This window comes from Stegostoma tigrinum, chromosome 10 (genome assembly GCF_030684315.1).
Source record: "Stegostoma tigrinum isolate sSteTig4 chromosome 10, sSteTig4.hap1, whole genome shotgun sequence".
Lineage (NCBI taxonomy): Eukaryota > Metazoa > Chordata > Chondrichthyes > Orectolobiformes > Stegostomatidae > Stegostoma > Stegostoma tigrinum.
The window spans coordinates 79,790,182-79,815,171 of record NC_081363.1 but is presented as its reverse complement, the minus strand read 5'-3'; the positions used below and the strand labels follow the sequence as shown (position 1 = coordinate 79,815,171).

At 39.6% G+C, this 24,990-nt stretch overlaps 1 protein-coding gene across 7 annotated transcripts in view; it reads right to left on the bottom strand.

Moving 5' to 3' along the window:
• The window catches only part of mgaa (MAX dimerization protein MGA a), a 127,384-nt gene that overhangs the window by 90,123 nt on the left and 12,271 nt on the right, over nucleotides 1-24,990 (bottom strand). For 2 of the 7 annotated variants that reach the window (XM_048537820.2, XM_048537821.2), the window contains exons 2-9: nucleotides 23,756-24,954; nucleotides 15,262-16,408; nucleotides 9,551-9,617; nucleotides 6,745-6,855; nucleotides 6,342-6,497; nucleotides 4,857-4,979; nucleotides 3,352-3,902; nucleotides 1,129-1,447 (exon numbers count right to left, since the gene is read on the bottom strand). In XM_048537820.2, the coding sequence (XP_048393777.2) occupies nucleotides 1,129-1,447; nucleotides 3,352-3,902; nucleotides 4,857-4,979; nucleotides 6,342-6,497; nucleotides 6,745-6,855; nucleotides 9,551-9,617; nucleotides 15,262-16,408; nucleotides 23,756-24,882 (3,601 nt within the window). In that variant the 5' untranslated portion in view covers nucleotides 24,883-24,954. Of the gene's footprint in view, nucleotides 1-1,128; nucleotides 1,448-3,351; nucleotides 3,903-4,856; nucleotides 4,980-6,341; nucleotides 6,498-6,744; nucleotides 6,856-9,550; nucleotides 9,618-15,261; nucleotides 16,409-23,755; nucleotides 24,955-24,990 lie in introns of those variants that run through there. The other 5 variants (XM_059649299.1, XM_048537822.2, XM_059649296.1 and 2 more) reach the window with 5 other exon arrangements.

The following is a 24,990-nucleotide window of genomic DNA, read 5'->3' as shown; positions in this document are numbered from 1 at the left end:
TGTTAGATGTTATTTTCCTTCCTTTTGTGAAGGCAAACCTAGTACATAGTTCAAAGAGTTTACCACCTTGAAAAGCTGATTTAGCATCTTATGACTATGCAAAAAGCTCAACACTTAAATAATTATTTAACAATTACCTTATCACATAGTTGAAATCAAAAATAGCTATTATTTATAATGTACAAAACAGTGCTATGAATAACATTCATTTTGCCCATCAACAGTTAACTATTAAGTTTAATGGGTATTTATAAAACGTGTGCCAGGATACCACTCAACATATTTAATGGGAGGAAAACGTAGAAAGGAAGATTATTCATAACAATGCCGGTCTCTCCAGAGCATGGAGGCATTCTCAGTGCACTAGAAGAATTCTCTGCGCTTCCCCAAATAATGTCAAGAAATATTTAATTCTCACCTTCACCATTAGAAAAGGAAAGATGAGACATTAGTTTAACATCTCAAAAGACAGCACTTCCAACAACGTAGCATTTTCAGTATTTCAGTGAAGTGACAAACTAGGTCTGCAGCATACAGTAGCCACCACAGCCCCACAGAACCATAGCGCTAGACTGTCATTACAGACAGATGACTGGTGGTGAGTATAACCCAACAGTGACTATGCCCTCATGGGTAGGGTTTAGGTTGGGAAGGCAGGACTTCCATGCTGCCCTCTGCCAGCACAGAAATTTAGCCTAACAGTCAAATCTGGACTAAGGGTTAAATCTAGCCAAGGAGCTCCTTCAACAGATCATATTCCCTTTGTTCTTCACACACTTGTGCACAATGTAAATGACCAGCCTCATTCAGCACATTTCTAAGACCTCCTGCTCCATGAAGTATGTTAATTTAGGAATTTTTCACTAATCAGGAAGTAGTTTTTAAATAGTCTTAACTTCTACGCCGTTATTAAACTGCATCCTAATCACTAGGACACAGTAAGGAATGTAGAGTCAGTAAACATGGAGCTGATAAACACAGGTCAAACAGCAGAGGAGCAGGAAAAGTCAACGTTTCAAAAGGGTTTCAACCCAAAACACTGACTTTCCTGCTCCTCTGATGCTGTCTGACCTGTTATTTATCCAGCTCCATGTTTATTGCATCCTACTCACTACAGCAAACACTAACCAAATTCAGTCACTTTTTTCTTTTTCCTCTTTCTGGTTCGTGGTTTCCACTCATCATCATCTGCTAGTGCATCGTAGAATATTAGATCTTCCCGCAGTGCCTTGCTGAGTTGCCTCCTGCGTCTCCCAAAAGTCTTCAGCACCAACATTTCACGTTTTGGACACTTACAGTTGAACATGCACTCTGGCTTGCGACAATGTGTGGGAGGCTCTTTCATCTGTGACAGGCTAGAACAGATGCAGCCCAAGCGGCAGAACTCATTCTTACACACTGGTGCCCGCTTAGGTATCACTCGATGTTTTCTTGACTGAAGCTTTCCCTAAGAGACGGTGAGAGAAATATGCATTTTTACTTTGGATTGGGTTATTCATACATCTTACACTGTTTATCTTTAGTATAAATTACAGTATAAAAAAGAAATGTTACAAAACTCCCTACACACAGGAAAGCAATCTGCTTAAGAGTTCCACGTTTTGTCTGCCTTGAGATATTGGCTCAGCCAAAGAAAATACCAGTGCTGTCTCCTGCAACACTGCTTCTCATGCTAGGTCCACAGTCCCAAAGCCCTTCAACCAGTCTGCACATGTCCATGGGGGGGGGGGGGGGGTGGGAGGAGGAGGAGAAAGACAGAGAGAGAGAATCAACAGCAGAGGTACTTGTAATATAACAGACTAGCTTATGCAAATGTAACTTAGAAGATTATTAATTGGAAGGCAGAAAAAGTGACCAGAAAGCAGAAAACCTGGGTCTGGATTTTCACCTTTGAAGTGTGTAGTGAGAGTCAGGAAATGCCCAGCTTTGCACACCTGCCTCATAAGGAAGTAGCTCCAGAGTAACTTTTTATTGCCTGGGCAGGGGGAGACAAACAGCAAGTGAGCCAGCTAATCTGGGAAAGAGGTCGGAGACAGTTACAGGGCCTGTTGAATATTGGAATGCATTGTTTAAAAGGCTTGCTTCAGAGCTATGGAACTCTAGACCTCATATCGCCCATGCTTCATCCATGCTAGCCGATGCCTACCCCAACAACCTCCACTGTCCCTTACATATTGCTATGGAACATCCATATTTACTAACCCACAATACACTGTATTATAGTAATGAACCCTGTACTGACAACAGGACATGTAAAAAGAAGTCTTTAGAAAAAAATCAAAAAATCAAAATTTTGACTTTTATTACATGCCAGTAAAACAGTCAATCATCCAGACAGTTTCAAGTATCAGTGCAAAAACTGCAAGTGCTTCAAACCTCTATCTTGAATACATAAACCGAGCAACTGACAGAAGAGAAACTGTTTAACTTGGGTTCATCTTTTTCAACAGACTAATGGATTTTGGGCTCTGAACCAATGCATAATGAATCTTGGTAAAGAGACCAGACATCCAATAGACAGAGTGGACATACGGGCCTGAGGGACATCTTTTGAATGTACTTCTCAAAAGACAACACCAAAATGGCATCAACCATGAAAAGGTGGCCCAACTCCAAGGCAACTAAAGAGAATAAGGACACGCCTATCCCCAGAATGCAGCCACACAGGTTGGCAGGAAAGCAACTTGCTATGTGACCCAAATCAGCCCGCACACAAAAGTCCCTTGTGAAAGTCGGAAACCCCGAGGATGGAAAACCATGAATCCTGGAATTTGGGCATGTCACCCATCTTGAGAGTTCCCGGGCGGCTATCCAAAATCAGCGTAAAAAAAAATCAAGATTTAGATGTTGAGACAGCTAAAAGATTAAAATGTCCCGCTTGATGATGCTTCAGGATGAACTGGAGTCTAAAAGGAATTACTGAACCGAATAAGGCCGCAAAACTTGGAAGTACATACTCGTGTGTATCTTGAGGGAAACAGTAACCTTTCAATGGCCACATAATTTCACCTTGCTCAGTAGTCTATTCTTTGGTATGTTCAGATTGAGCTACTGTGAAAATAAGTACAGTCCATAACTAACAATCTGTAATTAAGATACAATAAAGCATAGCAGAAGGTGGCTTGCTTCAACAAAACCACACTTGTAATTTATTAGTGCTTGAAAGCGTACTAAGATATTATCTGTTTTTGTTCCAAATGCACTTAACTTTAACCAACAATACTTATTACGGGTACACTGCAATTTCTAATTAAAAATGGAAGGTCAATCTCAGCAAGCTTTGAATTCTTTTAGTCCCTAGTCAACACATTTCATCTGTTTCTTTTCTTTAATATAAATTGGAGCTGTTACCTGTGCAGTGAGTAGAGTTAAGAGAGATGCCTCTGCTCGTTCTTCTGTAATATAAGTCCGGGACTTCCCATCCCAAAGGGCACTATTCTCCAGATCCATTAACTTCTTCTGGTTTTTGGACAGTCCCGGAGGTCTCATGCATGTAGAACATGTTTTAGTAGCTGGGCTGGCTGTTTTTGGTGTTGATTTTGTACTGCTTGAAGATTTCTGCTCTTTGCTGGCTGTGTTAGATTGCATTACTTTTCCATTCTGTTTGCAGGCTTTGGAAACTGAGCCAACTGAAATGGACTGTGGGGAAACCATAGCTTGACTACTTGAGCGAGACTGTCCAGGGGGGGCTTCAGATGTCCGGTGTTTTAATACACTATCCAATGTTCGGACGTAACTGGAGCTTTTGGTGGGCGTCTGATAAACAACTTTTGATACTTTGTTTATGCACATGTCAGCTCGTTGTTTGATGATTTTCTCTTCATTTTCCAGGTATTCATCCAGTTTATCACTTAAGAAGGCAGAACGATTTTTCACGGTGTTTTCCAAACTGGAAGCTGGAACTAACACCAAAAAATATAAAGGATCAGTTCATTTATTACTGCTGGAGTCCAAAGACATTTTCAATGATGGAAGCAGCATAGTTCCCCCTCCTCCCCACAAGCCTCATGGCAGATATGCAATTCTTTAACGTACGTCTTGCCACACACAGAACCAAGTTGCTTTGGGAAAGCTAGCTTTGAACTTGCATGGCAAAATTTAAATGAATTTAAAAAAAACCAATAGGCAGCCTAACTTGCTATCATGTATCTGCAGGCACTCTGCTTAAAGATGTACTCACATGATTTGCTACAAAAAAAAAGACCAGATTAAACACTGCCTTTCTTCCTCGATACCAAATCCAACTGTTATGTCCGTATGGTGAAATACATTTTCCACCTGAATAGATCCCCAGCATCTGGCTGAAGATTTGAGACACCACCCGCACTGCACCACCCCCCACCCCAAACTGGAATTGCACATCAGTTTGACGGAATGACTAAGTCCCAAAGAACATCCGGCAACTCACTGTGGAAGAGTAACAGGTAGCTGGGTCATGTACTGCAATGACTAATAGCTAAGTAAGGATAAAGGCATCCAGGTAGACAGGCTGAAGAAGAGAAAAAACATAAATACAGGCTGTCAGGCATGGGAGAAATTTAGCAAATTCAGGATGGGATGGGAATTGGGGGTCAGGTAATACAGTGGCCAGCAGCAGCTTCTTTTCTTTGAAGTGGGGTAGAAAAATCACTTTGGGATTGGCTTTCAATTTTGTTGTCTGGCATAAAATGTGCTTCAAACAAATTGTTTACTCCTCACAAATTTGCATTGATTTTTTATTTACTAATTTCAACTAAGTGAAAAGAAAAGTCACGTGGCTTCCATGCAAGATGGGTAATCAGTCCAATTAGTTGCCAGTTGAAAGTTAGCCCCATTAACTTCTTCAGTCACAAGAACACTCTAATTTAAGAACTTACTTGCTTCTGTCTGTTTGGAAACAGATGTCCCAGAATGCTGCGCAAGCTTTTGTTTCCAACCCTTCAGCTTTGTAAAATCATTTGTTTTTCCGGTTCTGGAAACAAATGGAATTTCTTCTTCTGCTGAATGTTCATTAAGAAAAACACAGGTTTAAAAAGGAGACCACAGCAACTGTAACTGTACAAAAAAGTCTCATCTAAAATTAGTGGCTACTGTTGATGTACAAATTTGACTTGAGAATATAGAGAGGATTATTAAGGCCTCTTTTCCAATCACATCTCTGTTTACTTTCAGAATCCAGATTTAGAGTTAGTCTGAAAAAATAAAGTACCTTCCTGAGAAATACATTCTGCTTACGAAAGTGGAGAGGGAAGAATAATTTATTCCGATGCACCTTTTCTTTTAAAAAAATAGAAGTGATCTGAACAGGGTAAAGATATGAAATATTAATCTAAGGCGGAGTCAACTCTCAAACATTGAGTTACAGCACAGCTCGAAAAGACTGAGGGTTAACAAACAGCTATTCCGTGAATTGCTGAACTAAGTGGCTGTTCCTATTTGATACTGTCCTTCTGTTCCATTTTATCCATTTTTGATGAAGTTACATCTTACACTATTGTCACACGGAGGGCACTGAAACTCTTGATGTAACAAATTTAAGAAAGCACAGCTTTTATTACATCTGCACTATTGAATGGCATGCCCAAAACTGGGGAAGGGTTCCAAAGATAAATTGTTAGGCAAAAGGACTTAACCAGAACGAAAAAGGGAATTATGTTTTATCTCTACTATGAAAAATATTACACAAGTTATGGTCAGATTTACATATATCAGCACAGGTGAGCAGGCCTTAAATATCTAACAGTGTGACTCAAATAGCCAACATGAACCTCACCCTTTAACTGCAGCCCTTCAAATTTTATGGCCTCAGTTTGATATGTCCTCACAACACGTAAATGAAAGACAAGATGTGCTGGCAGCAAGATTATTTTAAGTTATTAGAAAAGTCAATACTAGCATAGGTCATTTCCAATTTAGTTGTAGTGCTATCACTGAAAAATAAAGCTCTGGTTTTAATGGAGATGTTACCAAATTTCATTCCATATTCTCACAAGCACTATTGTTTGCTTTGTCATAAAACTCTGAAAGCCATTCAATTATTAAGCATTTAAGCCAGTATTGAAAAGGCATTTAGCATTCTAATCTCTAATGTCAATTCAAAAAAATGCTCTGGTCTACTAATCAATGCTTTAACATTTAAAATTAACAGTTTGAATTCAGTCTTGTCTCTGAATTTTAATTTTTTCCTGAAGATTTTAATTTATTTCAAATCTTCACAGTCATTGACAAAAACAAAGTTGGGTCCAATTCAAATGACAAAGTTAATACTGATATGGAAGAGAATACAGAACCAATAAATGAAATCAAACATTTTTATTTAATACAGGACAGGTCATGCTTCACTAAACTGGTTGTTTGCTCACCTGGAGAATTCTGGTCAGTTTGTCTGGACGGTGAGCATTCTAAAGCATCTCTCCAATCAGGTTCAGTGAAATCTGCCGATGGAGGCAGTAATACAACTCCCAAGTGTTTCAAGTTCAGGCTGACCTTTGACATCAGGGAACTCAGCTTAACACCAGCTATGGAGGAGAAACATTCATTTAAATCAGACCTAAAGCCTTACAAAAACAAACAGAATCTGTGTTTCTTTTAACAGAATTTAAAGATGTAACATAAAAATGATCACATGAAAAAATCCAAAAAACATACTAAAAATCAAGCAAACTAGATATATCTCAAATCACTTTTTACCATCTACTTCATGATGTTTCACTGACCATCAGATTGGCTCAAACTACCATGCATTGTCACACATGTCACAATCACCTGCTTTAAGTGATGGGTGCATTATAACTCTGGAGTCTAAATGTGTTAAGTCCTCAATTAGCTTCTCTTCCAGCCTTTCAATTTTCTCCTCATCACTTTCCTGGGGAGCTGCTAGAATGGAAAGTAACATGACATTTTCAAAAAGCATGGTGAATACAAAGAGGAAAAATAATCAGAAAATAGACTGGGCTCAAATCCCAATTTGACTTACCCACTAAAATCAATTCAATCAACCCACACACTCCCAAAACAGGGTACTCAACAAAACTTGATCCAAGAAGGAATCTTCCATACTCCAAAGAAATACGCAAAATTTGACTCTAAACTGGAATATCAACATCCTACTAAATAACACATTTGAAAAGAAAGCTATTTGAACAATTGGTTTGAAAAGAGACTGAAGATTATAGGGACAAATATATAGTTATATAATTAAATATGTGAACTTGACCTTGAAAACATTTTATAATTAAGCCAAGTAGGTCTGATGTTTCATGCAGAATCCAAAGTTAGGTATGTATTTTACACCAATTTCATTTACCATTGTAGCACAGAAGAAGTCCAACAGACATTCATGACACATTTTCACAGAATATTCATGACTGGGTAAAGATTGATAATGCAAGCCTGAGAAGAAATCTGACTGCTGAACTAAGTGGCCTTTCCTATCGCATGCTGTCATTTTGTGCCCATTTATCCATCTTTCCGAGAAATGAATTACATCTTACACTACTGCCACATTTACGGCACTGAAAACCTTTATTAATTGTTTAAAAAAAAGGTCTTCACAACATCTCAAATTCTGTTGCACAGTCTCCCAGAACATTAAAACAAAAGCAGAAGTTGCTGGATAAATTCAGATAAAGCAGAGTCAACACTTCTCCAGCAAAGATAACAAAGTGTGGAGCTGGATGAACACAGCAGGCTAAACAGCATCTTAGGAGCACAAAAGCTGACATCTGATGAAGGGTTTAGGCCCGAAACGTCAGCTTTTGTACTCCTAAGATGCTGCTTGGCCTGCTGTGTTCATCCAGCTCCACACTTTGTTAGCTCGGATTCTCCAGCATCTACAGTTCCCATTATCTCTGAGCTCCCTTCTCCAGCAAATTTAGTTTTTGTTTCAGATTTCCAGCACCTGCAATTCTTGGTTTTATTTTAGTGTTTAACTCATTGCCACACCTCCTCCAGATATGCCCATCTTGAAGAAAGTCAGAAGTCACAATAACAGGTTACAGTCCAACAAGTTTATTTGAAATCACAAGCTTTCGGAATGCAGCCCCTTTGATGGGTGAAGTGAAACCTTCACAAGTGTCATGTAACTTCTGACTTTGTCCACCCCAATCCAGCACCAGTATAGAACATAGAACAATACAGCACAGTACAGGCCCTTCGGCCCTCAATGTTGCACTGAACTGTGAAACCAGTCTGAAGCCCATCTAACCTACACTATTCCATTACTATCCATATGTTTATCCAATGACCATTTAAATGCCCTTAAAGATGGCGAGTCTACTACCATTGCAGGCAGGGCATTACACACCCTTACTACTCACTTGAGTAAAGAACCTGTCATCTGTCCTATATCTATAAGCCCTCAATTTAAAGCTATGTGCCCTCGTGCTAGCCATCACCATCAGAGGAAAAAGGCGCTCCTGTCCACCCCAATCTAATCCTCTGATCATCTTGTATGTCTCTATTAAGTCACCTCTTAACCTCTTTCTCTCTAATGAAAATAGCCTCAAGTCCCTCAGCCTTTCCTCATAAGACCTTCCATCCATATCAGCCAACATCCTGGTAAATCTCCTCTGCACCCTTTCTAATGCTTCCACATCGTTCCTATAATGTAGTGACCAGAGATGTACGGAATACTCCAAGTGCGGCCGCACCAACATTTTGTACAACTGCAACATGACCTCATGGCTCTGAAACTCAACCCCTCTACCAATAAAGCCTAACACACCGTACGCCTTCTTAGCAACCACATCAACCTGGGTGGCAACTTTTAGGGATCTATGCACATGGACGCCGAGATCTCTCTGCTCATCCACACTACCAAGAATCTTACCTTTAGCCCAGTACTCTGTACTCCTGTTACTCCTTCCAAAGTGAATCACCTCACTTTTCCACATTAAACTCCATTTGCCACGTCTCAGCCCAGTTCTGCAGCTTACCTATGTCCCTTTGTAACCTGCAACATCCTTCTGTACCGCCACATCATCCCTTGAAGAAGTTCTGCTCCTCTCGCCAACAATTTCTGCTCTAATCTTTCTTCCTGTCTACCACCATTACTTTCATCATCACTCGTAATGTTAGCTAAACCATTCTCACCCACTTCTGGTCTCCACTGTCAGTGTTTCTCCTTCCCTGGTATATCATTACCCAACCCTTTGTTTGCCTAACTGTTGTTCTCTTTCTCTTCACTGTCATGTACTTTACACCCAAAGCATAGTTTTAGCTTATATACCACCTTTTTCCTAGATGCTACTAGTTAAAATAAAGGGCCCCAACACTTGAAACTTTGACTTTGCTTTCTCTCCACAGGTGCTGCCAGACCCGCTGAGTTGTTAACATTTTTTTTTGTTCTCTCCTAGTACATTGCTGTGGGTCAGTTAGTTGGAAACTTGCAGTTTAATTTTGTTATTTCTATTAGTGAGTTTAGAAACTGTCACATCATCATTCTCATTTGAAGCAAAAGCAAGTTTTTGGTAAAATACAACTTGACTAAATACCAGAGAAACTTTTCAAACTCCAAATCAGATTCATTTGGCTGCTCAGCACACACAATAAAAGATTTTTTATGTAATACCTGTTTGATGGATGGCATCACTTGAGTTCTCTGGTACTTGCTCAACCAGGTGGCTCTGAAGGGCATCCTGTACAAATATTGATCAATATGTTTAAATGATATCATAAACAATTCAGAATTAAATACAAACAAATGACATTTTAAAAAAGACGAAAAAACAGCTAAGAAATTCAAAAATGTGGATTGGTTGCAAAATAAACAGCCATAATTGAACCACTCCCTACACAAGCTTAATCCAACAGTTTTGTTTGAGCTCCAAAAGGCCATGTCAGAAGCAAATGCCCCACTGTCAAGTTCCCTCACTTCCTCCTACTAAACCATCACTTAGTTACCAATGCTCACTCAACCTACCTCCTATCCAAATTGGCATTACTATTGTAACAGTTCAAATTCTGAGAAACAAAGTGAAAAAGGCAAAGACAAATTTATTGTTTTTAAAAAACTTGCATTTATATAGGTTCTTTCACAACCTCAGGAAGTGCTTTACATTTGCAGTATTTCTGAGGTATAATCATTGCTGCAATATCAGAAACATAACACCCAATTTGTACACAGCAAGTTCCAACAAAAATAAATTACAAGTGACCAGTTAAGATTTTTTGAAAGTAGTTGAATTACAAACACTGGCTCCAAAAAATGAACAAAATCAAGGAGAACTTGATCTTCTATGGAATCGTTTCATCTCAGAAGTCAGATGGGACCTCCACAATACCACCCAAAACCTGAAGGAATAGGGCTCCAAGTAAATCTTTGAGGATCTTTGGTAACATTTAGCATTTACCTTTCATTATCAAAAATTCACCTCCACATGAACAAACAAGCCCCAACTGTTTTCTGGTGCTGCTTAGTGTGTATATAGTGTACTGGTATTGCAACTTCACACACTTATTGATTTAATTGACTTAGTGATTACTGAAACTTTTACCATAAGATAGTACGATGTAGTAAACTTTGGCAGAAGCAGGGTAGCTCAGGCAACAATCATGATTTCATGTTTAACTGCATATTTGTGAACACCTGAAGGCTATGTCCAATTTATTCCTTAATAACAACAATCACTGTTAACTTTACTGTTACTTTTACTACAACATCTGGGCCATTATCTTGTACAACAAAGCTAACAAAAAAAAGTAGTAAATTTAGCAATATGCCACTCCAACAGAAGGGGTGGATCTTCATTACCAATGTGGGTAGCACTTGAGCCAGGATATTTACCAACCTGCCAATGGAGAATGTCACAACCTTCAGTCCAAGGAGGTAGGGCTCATGCGAGATAAAAGTCAGGCACACCGACCCAAGAAGCAGAGTAGAGGCTACGATGGTGTGGCTGAATACTAAAAATATGCTGGCCAGAAGTCCCCATGAGATATCTCTGGGAGTGATGCTGATGGAGCGTAATTTGGATAAATGTGAGGCATTGCATTTTGGTAAAACAAATAAGGACACAACTTGTACAGTTAACGGTAGGGCCTTGGGTACTGTTGTCAAACAGACAGATCTGGGATTCAGGTACACAGTTCTTTGAAAGTCGCATCACAGTTAGTTAAAAAGGCATTTAGCATACTTGCTTTCATTGCTCAAACCATTCAGTGCAGAAGACGGGATGTCACACTGAGGTTGTACAGGACGTTGGTAAGATCACTTTTAGGATTACGGTGTAAAGTTCTGGTTGGCCTTCTATAGAAAGGATATTACTATACTGGAGGGAGTTCAGAAAAGATTTATCAGGATGTTGCCAGAACTGGAGGGTTTGAGCTATAAGGATAGGCTTGGAGGAACAAGGTATAGAGCTGGATGAACACAGCAAGCAAAGCAGCACCAGAGGAGCAGGAAAGCTGACATTTCGGGTCTGGACCTTTTTTCGGAAAAGGATAGGCTGGAACTTTTTTTCACTGGAACATACAAGGTTGAGGGTGACTTATAAAATTTTATGAAATCAGGAGGGGTACAGATAAGGTGAATAGCAACTATCTTTTCCGTAGGGTGGGAGGGCACAAAACTAGGGAGTATATTTTCTAAGGTGAGGGGGAAAAGATTTAGAAGAGACCTGGAGGTGCAACATTTTCACAGAGGGTAGTTTGTGTGTGAAATGAACTGCCAGAGGAAGTGGTAGATGCAGGTACAGTTACAACATTTAAAAAGGCACTGGGATAGGTACATGATTAGGGAAGGTTTAACGATGATTTGGGCCAAATGCAGGCAAGTGGGATTGGTTTAGTTTGAGAAACCTGGTCAGCATGGACGAAGGATCTGTTTCCATGTTGTATGACTATGTTCTGTACACTGTAGCAGAACTTCACTATCTTTCTATTCCATCGTTTTTGTGATCAAGGCCAACCTTCCATTTACCTTCCTAATCACCCGCCGCACCTTCAGGTTAATGTGTTACGATTCAGGCACAAGGATACCCAGGATCCTTCTTTAAGGCATCATTCTGCAGACTTGTCATTTAACTGACATTCTGCTTTCCTATTTCATATTTCCCTACATCAAACTCCATTTATCAAATGTTTGCACTCTTGTTTTATATATCAATGGCCTTTTGAAGAGTTTTGCATAGGAAAAAAAGTTAATATCTATCTTTGTACAGACATCAAATTTGGCCACAATTGAACAACAAACCATGTTTCCGAATTAGGATAATTTCTCTAAAATGGTAACATATTCATTTCCAATTTTGATCACTGATTACTTAATCACATGCAAAACTTGAATAAACAGGCAACATGAAACACTTAAACATTGAATTAAACTGGAGACAGAATTTCAGGGACCCAAACCTACAGATGCAAAATAATGATCAGTGACCAATAATTTTCTGACAAGCCAGTTACTGCATCCCAGACCTCCATTAGTGGCATTTGTTTTGATTCAATAATATTTTGGACACATTAAATTTATGATGCGAATTAAAAATGCAAAATAAATTGTTCATTTAGTTGTAATGAATGCAAGAGTAGTCAGGTGACAGAGGAGGCTCGAGCAGTCCTGCCTCCTAGGCACATTGCATTAATCACTTACTCAGGTGTTTGCTGTGGTTCAGCTGAAACACCCAAGTTCCATTCCAGAGATTTCAGCATAAAGTCTAGGCTGACACTCCAATGCAGCACTTTCAGATGAGTTAATTAATAAAGTCAACCTGCTTGAGCAGGTATAAGCAATCCCCTTATAGCATGTGAATAACTGCAAGTGATTTCTTTTTGATGATCTGACCTACAGTTATCCCTCAAACATTATCAATAAAACTGACTAGCCTACAAATTACTACACACTATTTTCTTGGGTAAGGGGGTCACAACGCATGGACTGTCTGAGGTTTAAGTAGGCAGCACGGTAAGTTTGTGCTCATTTACCGGACTAAACTATGGGGCCAAGAGGCCCTAGCAAAACCCTCCCATCCCCTCCACTACTGGTTACCCCAGGACTCAATTAGGAGCTAAGTAATGGTTGCAACAAGCATTAAGTTTTACTGAAGAGGACTCCAATAAGTACCTCTTTAAGGTTACGATTAGGGATGACATACAGCAGAACATGAACAGCATACACACTAAGTAGCATAAGTAGTATAATTTGAAGTCTAGTAAGGGAACATTCATATTTGCACAGGCTCTACGAAAATTTGAGGAAAAAGATGTGATACGTTATTCATGTCATTTGAGAAAACGGCTAGGCAAATGAATTTGGTAGAAAAGGACTGGACATTGCTTACGTGACCAAGTTGACAAGATAAAGCACAGGAAATTTATGCTTCACTGTCAGAAGCAGTTTCTCAGGATAATGATCTAATGAGGACTACTACATTGACTTCAGACAAGTTAGTGCCGGAGGCATTTCGGCAAAGAGTATGGAATTTACAAATGCAGCCTGATCAAATCTATGCTGAATTTGAAAGGGCTAGACAAAGTGATTTGACAGACAGATAAAAGCATTACAAAGAACTACATATAAAGCTCCTAGAGACGCTACCCTCTTAGGAGGCATTTTAAAAATACTACCATCTGTAGTAACAACTCATGTTGAGGACCGAAAGGTCGCAACTGCTAGACAGGCAGTATAATGGCTTATGATTATGAATGAATCCATAAAAATGAAGTTTTCTTCCATTACCCTCAAATTTGAAAGGAATAGTGAACGGGAGACAATTTGATTAAGATATCTTGACAGGGTACCCGTGGAAAGAATGTTTACTTCTGGAAAAATCCAGAACTAGGGACAATTATTTTTAAACATTAGGTCAAGACATGTAAGACACAGATAATATTCTCTCCCCGCCCCCTCCCCCAAGGGGGTCACAACTTTCTTCCTCAAATTATGGTGGAAGAGTCTGAATTACTTTAAAGCGGAGATAGATAGATTCTTGATAAGCAAGGTGGAGGGTTATAGGGGAGGTTAAACAGGACCATGGAACTACCAGATCAGCCATGGTCTTACTGAAGCGGAGCAGGCCTTGGGGGCTGAGACGGGTACTTCCCCGAATTTTATATTCAGATCGAAACATGAGAAAGTTAAACACAACAGCTCTAAAAGGAACTCAAAAACAGTAGTAGGAAAATAGTAGGGAACAGATGAACTCTGGAGTTTAAAAAAAACTTGGAACACTGATGAGCTCTCATCGATATTTATCTTAAAAACTTCTCTTCAGCTGAATTGAGCTCAAATTAAAACAGGTTTGTGTGTAGTGATCTGTTAGAAACAACATAAGAGAAAACTACATTGTAGATTGTAAGGTGTTAAATGGATCCAAGTGAAATATGGACTCATACCAAATCAACATTTTACAGATGTACAGCACAGAAACAGACCTTTTGGTCTAACTCATCTATGCCAACCAGATATCCAACATCAGCCTAGCCCCATTTGACCTATACCCCTTTAAAACTTCCTATTCATATACCTATCGAGAGGAGTTTAAATGCTGCAACTGTACCAGCCTCCACTACCTCCTCTGGCAAATCATTCCACATATGCACGACTCTCTGCATGAAAAAGTTGCCCCTCAGGTCCGTTTTAAATCTTTTCCCTCTCACCCTAAACTGATGCCCTCTAGTTTTGGACTCCCCTTTTCAGGGGGGAAAATCCTTGGCTATTCAACCTCTCTGTGCCGGTCAAGATTTTACAAACTTCTATAACAGGACCCCTCAGCCTCTGACACTCCAGGGATAACAGTCCCAGCTATTCCGCCTTCCCATATAGCTCAAACCCTCCAATCCAGGCAACTTCCTTGTAACTCTTTTCTGAACACTTTCAAGTTTCATAACATCCTTCCTACTGCAGGGGGATCAGAATTGAATGCAGTATTCTAAAAAGTGGCCTAACCAGTGTCCTATGCAGCTACAACATGCACTGCCCTATTTTTCTTGGCAAACATTGTGTAAATGGTTTTCTAGTTTGATATGAATCTGTCACACTGCTGGATGGATCATTTTCACCCTTAATAGGTGTGGTTAAGTTGAATAAACACCATACCCTCACAGCACACATTTAATGGCCAGCCTTTCTGATAACATTGACTAAAATTTCCCAAACTATGGGTGTCCCAAAGGTGATTAAGCTTTAGATATTCATAGTTTTGATTATTCAAGTATTTACACAAAATACAGAAATGTCCACTTATTAAGTGTTTTGTCAATATACCTAGGAAATGATATATTTTAACCATGAGCAAAAGTCTTTTTTTTGACGAAACATATGCCTATCGATAACATCCTTACCTGAGATGCGTAAGACACAAAGGTAACTCCCTCTACGTCATCCAGGTCCGGACTGACATCACAGAATACTTCTTCCTGTTCCAGATGTTCAGAGGAATCCTGAGAAACAGGTGCTGCAGACACAGTACGGGCAGCTTTTGCAGACTGCCGCAACCTTTTTGATCGACTCCGCCTATAAGCTTTGGCTGCAAGATGCTGTTGTTTTGTTACACGTGGAGACTTTGAGCTGGAGTGTAGTGTAGGTATTTCTTTAATACTAATAGTTGTGCAATCTGGAGGCCTCCAGATACCTGAACTGATGGCCTTAGTTGATAAACGTGTTGACTTTGAATAAATTGGTGAATCCTCAGTACAATTATCCACCTTTCCTGCAGGGCTCCAAATCCTAGAACTCGTAGTCTTTTCAGTGTGTTTGATGTTGCAAAATCTGGAATCTTCACTACAGGCCTTTTGGGATGGAGTTGTATTAGAAGCAATTGAGCTGTGTGACACTGTAGAGGTATTCCTTTTCTTCTTCGTTCTTCCAGACACAGACTCAGAGTCATTCTCTTTGTATGGCAATGAGTCAACATTTTCTGGCTTAGATTTTTCAGTGGAACTGGGAGAGTGCGTAGATTTTTCGATTGATCTTGGAGAGCGGACAGCACGAGGAGTCAAAGGTGCCCAGTTTCTCCGACAAGGAGAGAGGAATTTTTGAGGCAGGTCAGATAGTTTTATAGTACCCTTCGTAATGGTGCAAGGCTCCAGGCAAACAACTGGCATTTTGCCGCTTTCCATTCGCAGCATTTTGGCTTTAGCTACCCCTTCAGAGCTACTCAACGGCCGCTTGGTAGCCCCAGTAATTGTATCCACTTCACTTATACAGTTTTTATTGTTGGTTTTATTAGCTAACTCACAATTAGCTCCATCAAGCTGTCCCCCTGAAGCTGGAGTGCTCTGGTTAGAAGGAGAATCTAAATAATCCTCCTCCTCTTTCTTGCATTTCAGCCCAGCATTATCAAGATTCTCTCTGTTTGCTGTATGATAGTACTCATCATCATCTGGTGGCTCTTCTTTGATAATGATATTGAAAGATTCTTCCTGGTCTTCAGATGATGCAATACTGAACGGATGAGTAGAATACACATTAGGGAGTTGTTTTAAGATGCTGGACAATAAAGAAAATATAAAGAAAGTTCAATTCATACCAAATACAGATTATCCTCAAAAATCCAACATACAAATATACATGATGTGGAGAGTGGAATCATTTTGGAATGATATAAACAATGATGGGAAAGGTGGGGAAACACAGTATGAATGAAAAAAGTCATACTCTCAACAATCAAGATTTTTCGTCTCCCCCCCCCAGTTTTCTCCTCAACCCTAAATGGCAACTTCAGAATCTCGCCATTAAGCGGCGCCTGCCTTATTTCCACACAATAGCATCTCATTAAAACACCAACTTGACTTATTTACCTGCAACTTCCAATTCTGTTCTTTCCCCAAGAAACTAGATAATGCAAATTTTCAAAACACAAGTTGGAGTGGGCACCTGGCAGCTGCAGATCATTGCTTAAAGTTACAATGTTTATTATGAGAATTTTTCTGCAGAAAATTGCATGTCTCTATATATTTTCAGGTTTAACCCAGTGGCGTCTCCAACTTAGTCTGGCTACAATCTTCACTCTCATACTATTTTCATAAGCAATTTGTGGACTCAGATTGTTAGTTCTCTTTAAAAATTGTTATTGTCATCTCCATCACCGCCCCAATTTGTCCTATTCAGCCTCTCAGAAGCTGTAGTCATATTACATCTCCAATTCCATAACATCTTCCTGCTTCTTTCCTCAGTCTCACTTACTTGGCCTTGGCCTACATGTCTCCTGTGCAGGGGTGACCTAACCCAGGGACACTTCTTGCTTGTCAACTTTTCATTTTGTATCCCTGCCTCAAACTTCCCTCAAATCTTACTCTTCCCAAATCTTTGCAGCATTGTTCTTTACCTCACCCCATCTCCCACTATTTTCTTCGGAGGTCTTGTTGTGGCTCTGCAGGATATTGGTTTGACCACATTTGGAATGGTGCGCACAGTTCTAGTCTCCCTGCTTTAGGAAGGTTTGAGAGAAACTGGAAAGGGTTCAGAAAAGATTTACAAGGACGTTGCCAGGATTGGACAGTTTGAGCTATACGGAGAGACTGAATAAGCTGGGGATATTTTCCCTGGAGTACTGGAGGCTGAAGGGTGAGCTCTGACGTTTATAAAATCATAAGGGGAACGGATAGGGTAATTGAACAAGGTCTTTACCCCCAGGCGGGTGGAGGGTCCAAAACTAGACGGCATAGGTTTAGGGTGAGAGGGGAAAGATTTAAAAGGGACCAAAGGGGGCAACATTTTTCACAGTGAAGATGCGTACATGGAATGAGCTGCCAGAAGTGGTGAAGCTGATACAATTACAACATTTAAAAAGCATCTGGATGCGTATATGAATATAAAGGGTTGACAGGGATATGGGCCAAATGCTGGCAAATGGGCCATACTAATTTAGAATATCTGTTCGGCATGGCCAAGTTGGCCTGAAGGATCTGTTTCTGTGCTGTATATCTCTAGGACTCTATGACATGTTAGTTCTTCAATTCTTCATTTGGTTCTCCTGTCAACTTTGCAATACAGCCTGTACTCCCACAAAAATAAACCTTCTGCCAGGCTTGCATTCATTCCATCCTTCAGTAAGCATTCCAGTGCAATATACAAGGCCAGTTCCCAAAATGAAGGAGGCTTCTATTCTTTTCACTGCTTTCCAGCACTTTCTAGCACAAAGGTTCAATGCAGTGTGATCTATTTATAATGCCATTTTTTTTTGGGGGGGGAATATGGGGAGGCTAGAGGGTGCAGGGACTATGTGGGGAGGGGAGCCGGCATACATGTTCAGCAGGTAATAGGAGAAAGGTAAATAAAAATGTTGGCCTTTATTTCAAAGAGAAGAGAGTATAAAAATATAGCAGTCTTGCTAAGACTGCACAAAGCACTAATCAGATGACAGGTGGAATACTGTTCACAGTTTTGGTCCATTTATCTAAGGTAAGATATACTGCATTAGGATCACTAGGTTGATCTTGGATATGGAGGGACTGTCTTGAGGAAAGGTGGAGTAGATTGGGCCTGCACTCAGTGGAGTTTAGAGAAAGGAGTAGTAAACTTCATGAATCCAAGATGATTCTTAGGGTACTTGATAGTGTAGATATAAAAAAGTTACTCGCTACTTGTCGAGAACCAGAAGGCAACATTGTCTTAAATGAGCCACTTCTTCTGTGAGGACAAGGAGGATATTTTTTGGACAGTGATGAGCCTGTGGAATTTTTTCACAAAGCAAGGTTGTAGACGCTGGATAATTATGTACATTCCAGGCTGTGATAGACAGATTGTTAATCATAAAGGGAATCAAAGATCAAGGGGAAAAGGGGATCTGAGGATCAGATCAGCCATGATCTCACTGAATAGCACAGCAGCTCCACGGGCTGAATGGCATACATCTACTCCTACGTCTTACTGTCTAACTGCTTTAAGAATGTCCATTAGTTCAAATTCTAGATCACATAATTCCCATTCAGGGACTGAGGGAGCAAATGAATTTGATGTTGAAACATTCCAATCTTGGTCAAGTCATAAAGCAATAGGTTAAAATTTGAGCAGAATGTTAGTCCCAGCAGTGGAAGATTTGAAGTGAAGAAATTTCTTGTTAGAATCCTAAATGATCATCCTTTTATCTCAAGAATGTACTGTCTACACACCTCTATCTGGGAAAACAACCATTCAGTATCTACCCCTAATGTCATGATCCTTCAGAATCATCTATGTTTCTATGAAATCAACTTGAATTCTTTTAAACTCCATCGAATATACACACAAAGTACTCAGCCTCTCAATTATGGAGAATTCTCTTGTCTCAAAACCAATATATCAAACAATGCAGAAGCAAATTACAGCAGATGCTGGAATCTGCACTGAAAACTTGGGAGATAATAGCAGGTCACAGCATTCATGGAGACAGAGCAAGGTAACGTTGAGTGCTCTGAAGAGGAGTCATCTAAGCTCGAAAGGTTTGCTTTCTCGGTCTCCATAGATGCTGTCTGACCTGTTGTGATCTCCGGCATTTGTTTCCAATTACGGCACACCTTTGCAGTACTGTCTTTAATACAAATATATCTGGAGCCCAAAACTATGCACAGTACTCTGAGTGTGGGTCTCAAAGTTTGACACAATTGAGAAAAATCTTAATTCCTGTATTCAAACCTCCTTACAGCAAAGGATATTATGCCATTTGTCTTCCCATGGCTTGCATTATCTGCATAATAACCATGTGTATACCTTGCACAAGCTCATCCTTGTGAACGTCAACTTTTCCCAAGTTTTCGGCCTTTTAAACAAAAATATTCTGCTTTTATGCGCTTATTGCCAAAATGAACACTTTCACACTTCGGCACATTATACTCCATCTGCTACCTTGTTGTTCACCAGTCTACCCTGTCTGTGTAATCTTTGTGTCCTCCTCACAGCTTATATTCCCACAATTTAGATACGTTACTGTCAATTTGTTAATGTTGCAGCAAGTGAAGAGCAGTCTGAAGAAGTGTTGCACAAAAAACAAACTCATGGCTTAAGGAGGATTGCTGAAACCTAAAGGATAAATATTCAAAAGAACAACGAGGGAGTACCAGAGTGGCAGATAAACAGAAGGAGGGGTGGAAGCTGAAAAGATAGTCCACATCCTCAAGATGATCCTTTGATGGCTGAGGTACAAATGGAGTTTGGGCAGGGTGGGTTGAGGAGGAAGTATTGTGGGAATCAGGAAATAAAAGTGATCACAGAAGGCCAGTGAGAAATGAACAGAAAGCTAGTCAAAAGCACAGTGCTGTGGATATTAGAAATCTGAAATAAAGCCAGAAAATACTGAATAGGTTAGAGGACAGGGAAGAGGAACTAAGAGCTGGTGGTACTTAATCAGAAGAGACTATGGTGAGACAAAGAAACAAAAGGGTGCATCTGGAGAAGATATGAATACAGAATAACTATTTTCTGAAACAAAAAGTAGTGAAAAACAAGAGCAAAATTTATTCCGTAATGAAAATTGAAATAAAATTGAGAGATGTTAAAATCTGAAAGTGTTGAGCTATAAAGTGCCTGACTGCAAGATGAGATGCTGTTCGACAAGCTTACATTGAACTTCATTGGAAAACAGCAAATGTTTGAGGTCAGAGAAGCTAATGTGACAGCAAGGCAGAAAATTAAAATAGTAAACGATGAGAAGCTCAGCAAGAATCCCAGAGCATCCTAAGCTTCCTGAAAAACCCTAAACAGCATGAAAATGGAGGACGAAGAATGCAAGTGATAGGCCCAGTGTGTTTATAATGGTATTAAACAATGTAAAACAGACAACCTCCAGTGTCTACATATGCATTTGGATTCTGCTTCTCCACAGGGTGCAATGGTGTAGTCTTCATAAATACAACCAAGGCAGACTTGCTGGTTTGACATGAACTTTTCACACCATTCTTAAAGAAGCCATTGAAAATTCTAAACATTGCTGAATGAGATGGAGCTGAATCTTTAAACAGCATACCCAGTCATAAATTTATGAACACCTTTTCTAACGCTCCCTCCCAAACTAAGTGTAAAAGTAGAATGCCGTTATTTGTCCAGAAGTCTTTAAACATTTTCAATGTTTGATATTTCACATCCATTTTAATCCCATATGTCCAACCTTTACTTTCTTTTCTTGTAAAATTAATAAATCAAATTGATACAGTTTTTCATTTGCTTTATGAATTACTGAATCTGATTGGCTGCTCAACTTGATGATGCTACAACTGTTCCCAGATACCACTGTTCTCTTATTTTAACCTCATACTGAAACTCAAATTGGAATATGGGGCAAGTCAACACTCTTGATCCCTCTAAACCTTTGTAGACAGTTTTCTTCAAGGGCAGTAGTGACTACCATGCCTTCGCCACTGACTGCAAAATCTGATCCAGTCTTGATTCAGAAAATTAGATCCTGATGTGAACAAACAGGAATGTTCCAATCGGCAGTTTTTTGATGGGCAAAGGAAATAATTCATTTTCACACCATCTCCCATTCAGAAGAGAAGAACACTACAAGTAGAATGATAGGAGCTCTTGAAGTGCCAGATATCAAGTTGAGTTAAATATCTGAAGAGAAGACATTTTTGATTTTTAGACAAAACAGCCGTATTTTATTTCAGGGAGGAACATGATTTTAGTTACATTTAAAGAAGGCAAAACGATATGAACACTAAATTATTTAGTGATTAGAGATGGTTTCAATGAAGACAGAGGTTTTGCACAAGGCAGAATCTCCAGAGATTACAATCAAAAGACGACCATGCGGAGTATGCATGGTGCAGACAGACATTAAGCTAAATAAAGCAAAGAGTATTTTTAAGTTGAAATCACCAATGGTAAAACAACTTACCAAGCACTTATTGAATTGTTTTCAAAGAATAAAGGTAAAGTGCTCAGCAAAAGTATACAAGTGATTTCAAGCATCTGCCCAGGAATGCTGAGAATCTGCCACACATTTCCTAAATGTTTATGAATGTGCTTAACTATATGCAGGTGGAAGACATTAACTAGAGTTTCACAATTAGTTATTTTGTTTCAGCTGGTCCTTGCACTGAAACTGCAGGATGGTGCTGTTAGAAGATTCATGCTTCTAAGGTTCCATTTTGTAAATAAATACAAGACTGTGTAAAGATTGGCTCCAGTACTAGCCTTCAACAACTAGCTTTCCAGTAGGGAACAATATAAACCTACAAAGAAAGAGTACCACATATGTAAAGTGGTCACCAAATATCACTGGTAGGTAATATATCCGGTGTCATGTTCTATTGTACTGTTTGCCTTTTAGTTAGAGTACATAAAAGTAACTTCTTGTGACAAACAATTATTTTATTTGTTATCTGAAATAGTTCTTTATTCTATCTTTGTTGCATGCAAATATAGTAGTACTCCCTTTCTATGAAAAGTTGAACAACAGTTAGGCAAGACTTCAGACACATGATCTTATCCACCTGCCAATAAAGAGAAGGGCCTTGAAAACTGAAATTAAGTGCCACTATCAAGTGAAAGCGATCTAGGTTGAAGTAAAATTATTAGATCAACTACATTTGAAATAAGCTTGCTTAACAGAGACTTCAAATTCCATGAGTCTTACTTGTCAAAAACTTTCCAGGCACCATTCATGAATTGGATTAATAGTATTCACCTAAACATTCTGTTGAAGCAGGGCAAGAGGTTATAACAAAATATACAGGAGTTGACAGGTAAACCATACTGCTTATGAGCCACTCTGTTTAGACTTTACTCAACTTCTCAAGAAAGTGATACAATGTGCTATTTCTAGCTACTAAAAAGCAACAAATTCAAGCGGCGTGGCAATACCACCTCAGACTAACAACTGCTCAGCATTATACACCAAACATGAAAATTTCAATGTTCTGAAACTAAAGATAGATGTTTACTATTTAATACAGCCATCCTGAAAACATGAACACAGTAACTCTGAAATGGGCTACATTTATTATCAATTACAGTGACAAACATCTCATACCCCAAGCAATACTGCTACTTTCCAATCCACCACGTATTTGATTTGTACTCAATTAACAGGTCTATCTTTTTGTTGAACATTCCCAGCTAACCTCTTTCACAATAGTGCAAGGAAACATGATGGGTGTCACGAGACTTAATAGCCCAATGGATCGTGACACTATCCATCTCCTGTTTAAATCTCATGCTCTTATGGAAGACTAGACCTTCTCTCTTGTAATGGGCCTAGCAAAACAAGCTGAGAACTCCAAAATCTAGTTCACAACAGGAATACATTCAGATTAAAGTAATTCAGCATGATGATTTGTAAAGCCACAAAACCCAGGCCAAAACTGGAACTGTCACATTATTACAGTGGAGATACTTTGAGGTTAGAAATAAAAACAGAAATTGGTTCTGAAGAAGGGTCACTGGACTCAAAACGTTAACTGTTTTCGCTCCATAGATGCTGCCAGACCTGATGAGTTTCTCCAGCAATTTCTGTTTGTGCTTCTAATTTCCAGCATTCATAGTTCTTTGGTTTCTGTTTAAAACTTTGAGGTTAAGTTTGGAAGAGCGCTGACACAGCTTTGACAACGCATTTAACCTGTCTGTTATTCTCATAAATATTTGCAAAGAAATGGGCTAAGGAAATTTTTTTCATGTTGGCAAGAACAAATTATGCTGAAGCAAAGAAAAAGCAAACTATCTGAACATTACAGACAATACGCAGCTACTTGAACATTAAAAAGTGCTTCGTAGAGTCTGAAAAGGAGACGGATTTTTAATGCTTGTGTAAAATGAAAAGGGGTCATGGTGCTGTCGTAAGATAGACAGCTTTGAGCAAGTAAATGTCAAAATAAAGAGGTATTGCAGATTTGTTGTTCTTACAAAGCCTTTGCTTACCTTTCAGTTGATCTCTTCTGCATCATGGCCATTCTTGAATCAAATTCACTTGCTCCTGGTATCTCAGCTTCCAGGCACCCTTCCTCTTCATCAGTGTTATACAATTCCCCATCAAAACTTGCAGCTGGAGATGCACAAACGTCATCTTGCATCTTCCCGTGCCTGGAATGAGTTTCAGATTGCTCCTCACTTTTAATTTTGTATTGTCTACTGGAGTCTATTATCGCACTTCTGGAAGAAGCAGAATCATCACTGCAACCTCCATCAGTTGATTCATTGCTTCGGTGTCTCAACTCCCGCATGGGCCTACTGTTCAGCCCATCATCCCGAAAGCCCTTAGCGAACGGATTGAAGTCAATCTTCAGTTGTGTGATCTTTATGTTCTGATAAGCAGTCACAGCCACAAACTCGGTCTGTGGGAAAGTGATGGTGAGTACGTTTGGGCCATTGAGAGGAATTACATCAGTGGGTTTGTCAGTAGGAATAACATGCAAGCGTGGTAGATACCGATGCATGGAGTGTAGGATTATATGACCTTCCTGGTCTAGAGTATTGTTGGTAAGTTTCAGTTTATAAAAAGAGATGGGCTGTCTCATCCAGTAGCTCCCACTGGAAGGGGAATTGGGATGAATATACACTCTGCCAAGCACATGTGGTTCTGCTTTGCCATTTACTTCCCACCAGCGCCCATTCCATTTGTAGCGATGGTTGTCAACAGGAGCAATATCCATCACTAGGATGTACTTTCGTGAAGAATCGAGCCCTGATATGCAGAATTTACAATTTGGAAACATGCGCCGGCCATGTTTTGTTAAGATCATCTCTGTGCCACGTTTATAAAACTGACTCCACATCTCCTGATTCTCCAACGTGACACAGACATTTCCAGAGTGGCATTCGAATGGATGCTGAACACTCCCTGGTCCCAATTTGTTTCTTTTTTCTAGGACACCCCCAAGTTCTTGTTTAGCCACCAACATACTACGCTCAGTGCCGCCACTGCCAGGTGCCTGCTTCAGAATGACAAAATATGCAGCAGGAGTACCTGAGTTTGGGGAGGTGTTGGTCTCCTGTTTTGTATATACTAACTGCTGTTTCTCCATATTGTTTTGGAGGTCAAAACTCATCCGAGACAGAACAAGATAGAGAGAGAAAAACAGACATCCAAACCTGTCGTCAAGAGAGGCCCATCTACCACCCTGTAAGATAGAAACAAAAATATTTACAGCGTCAAA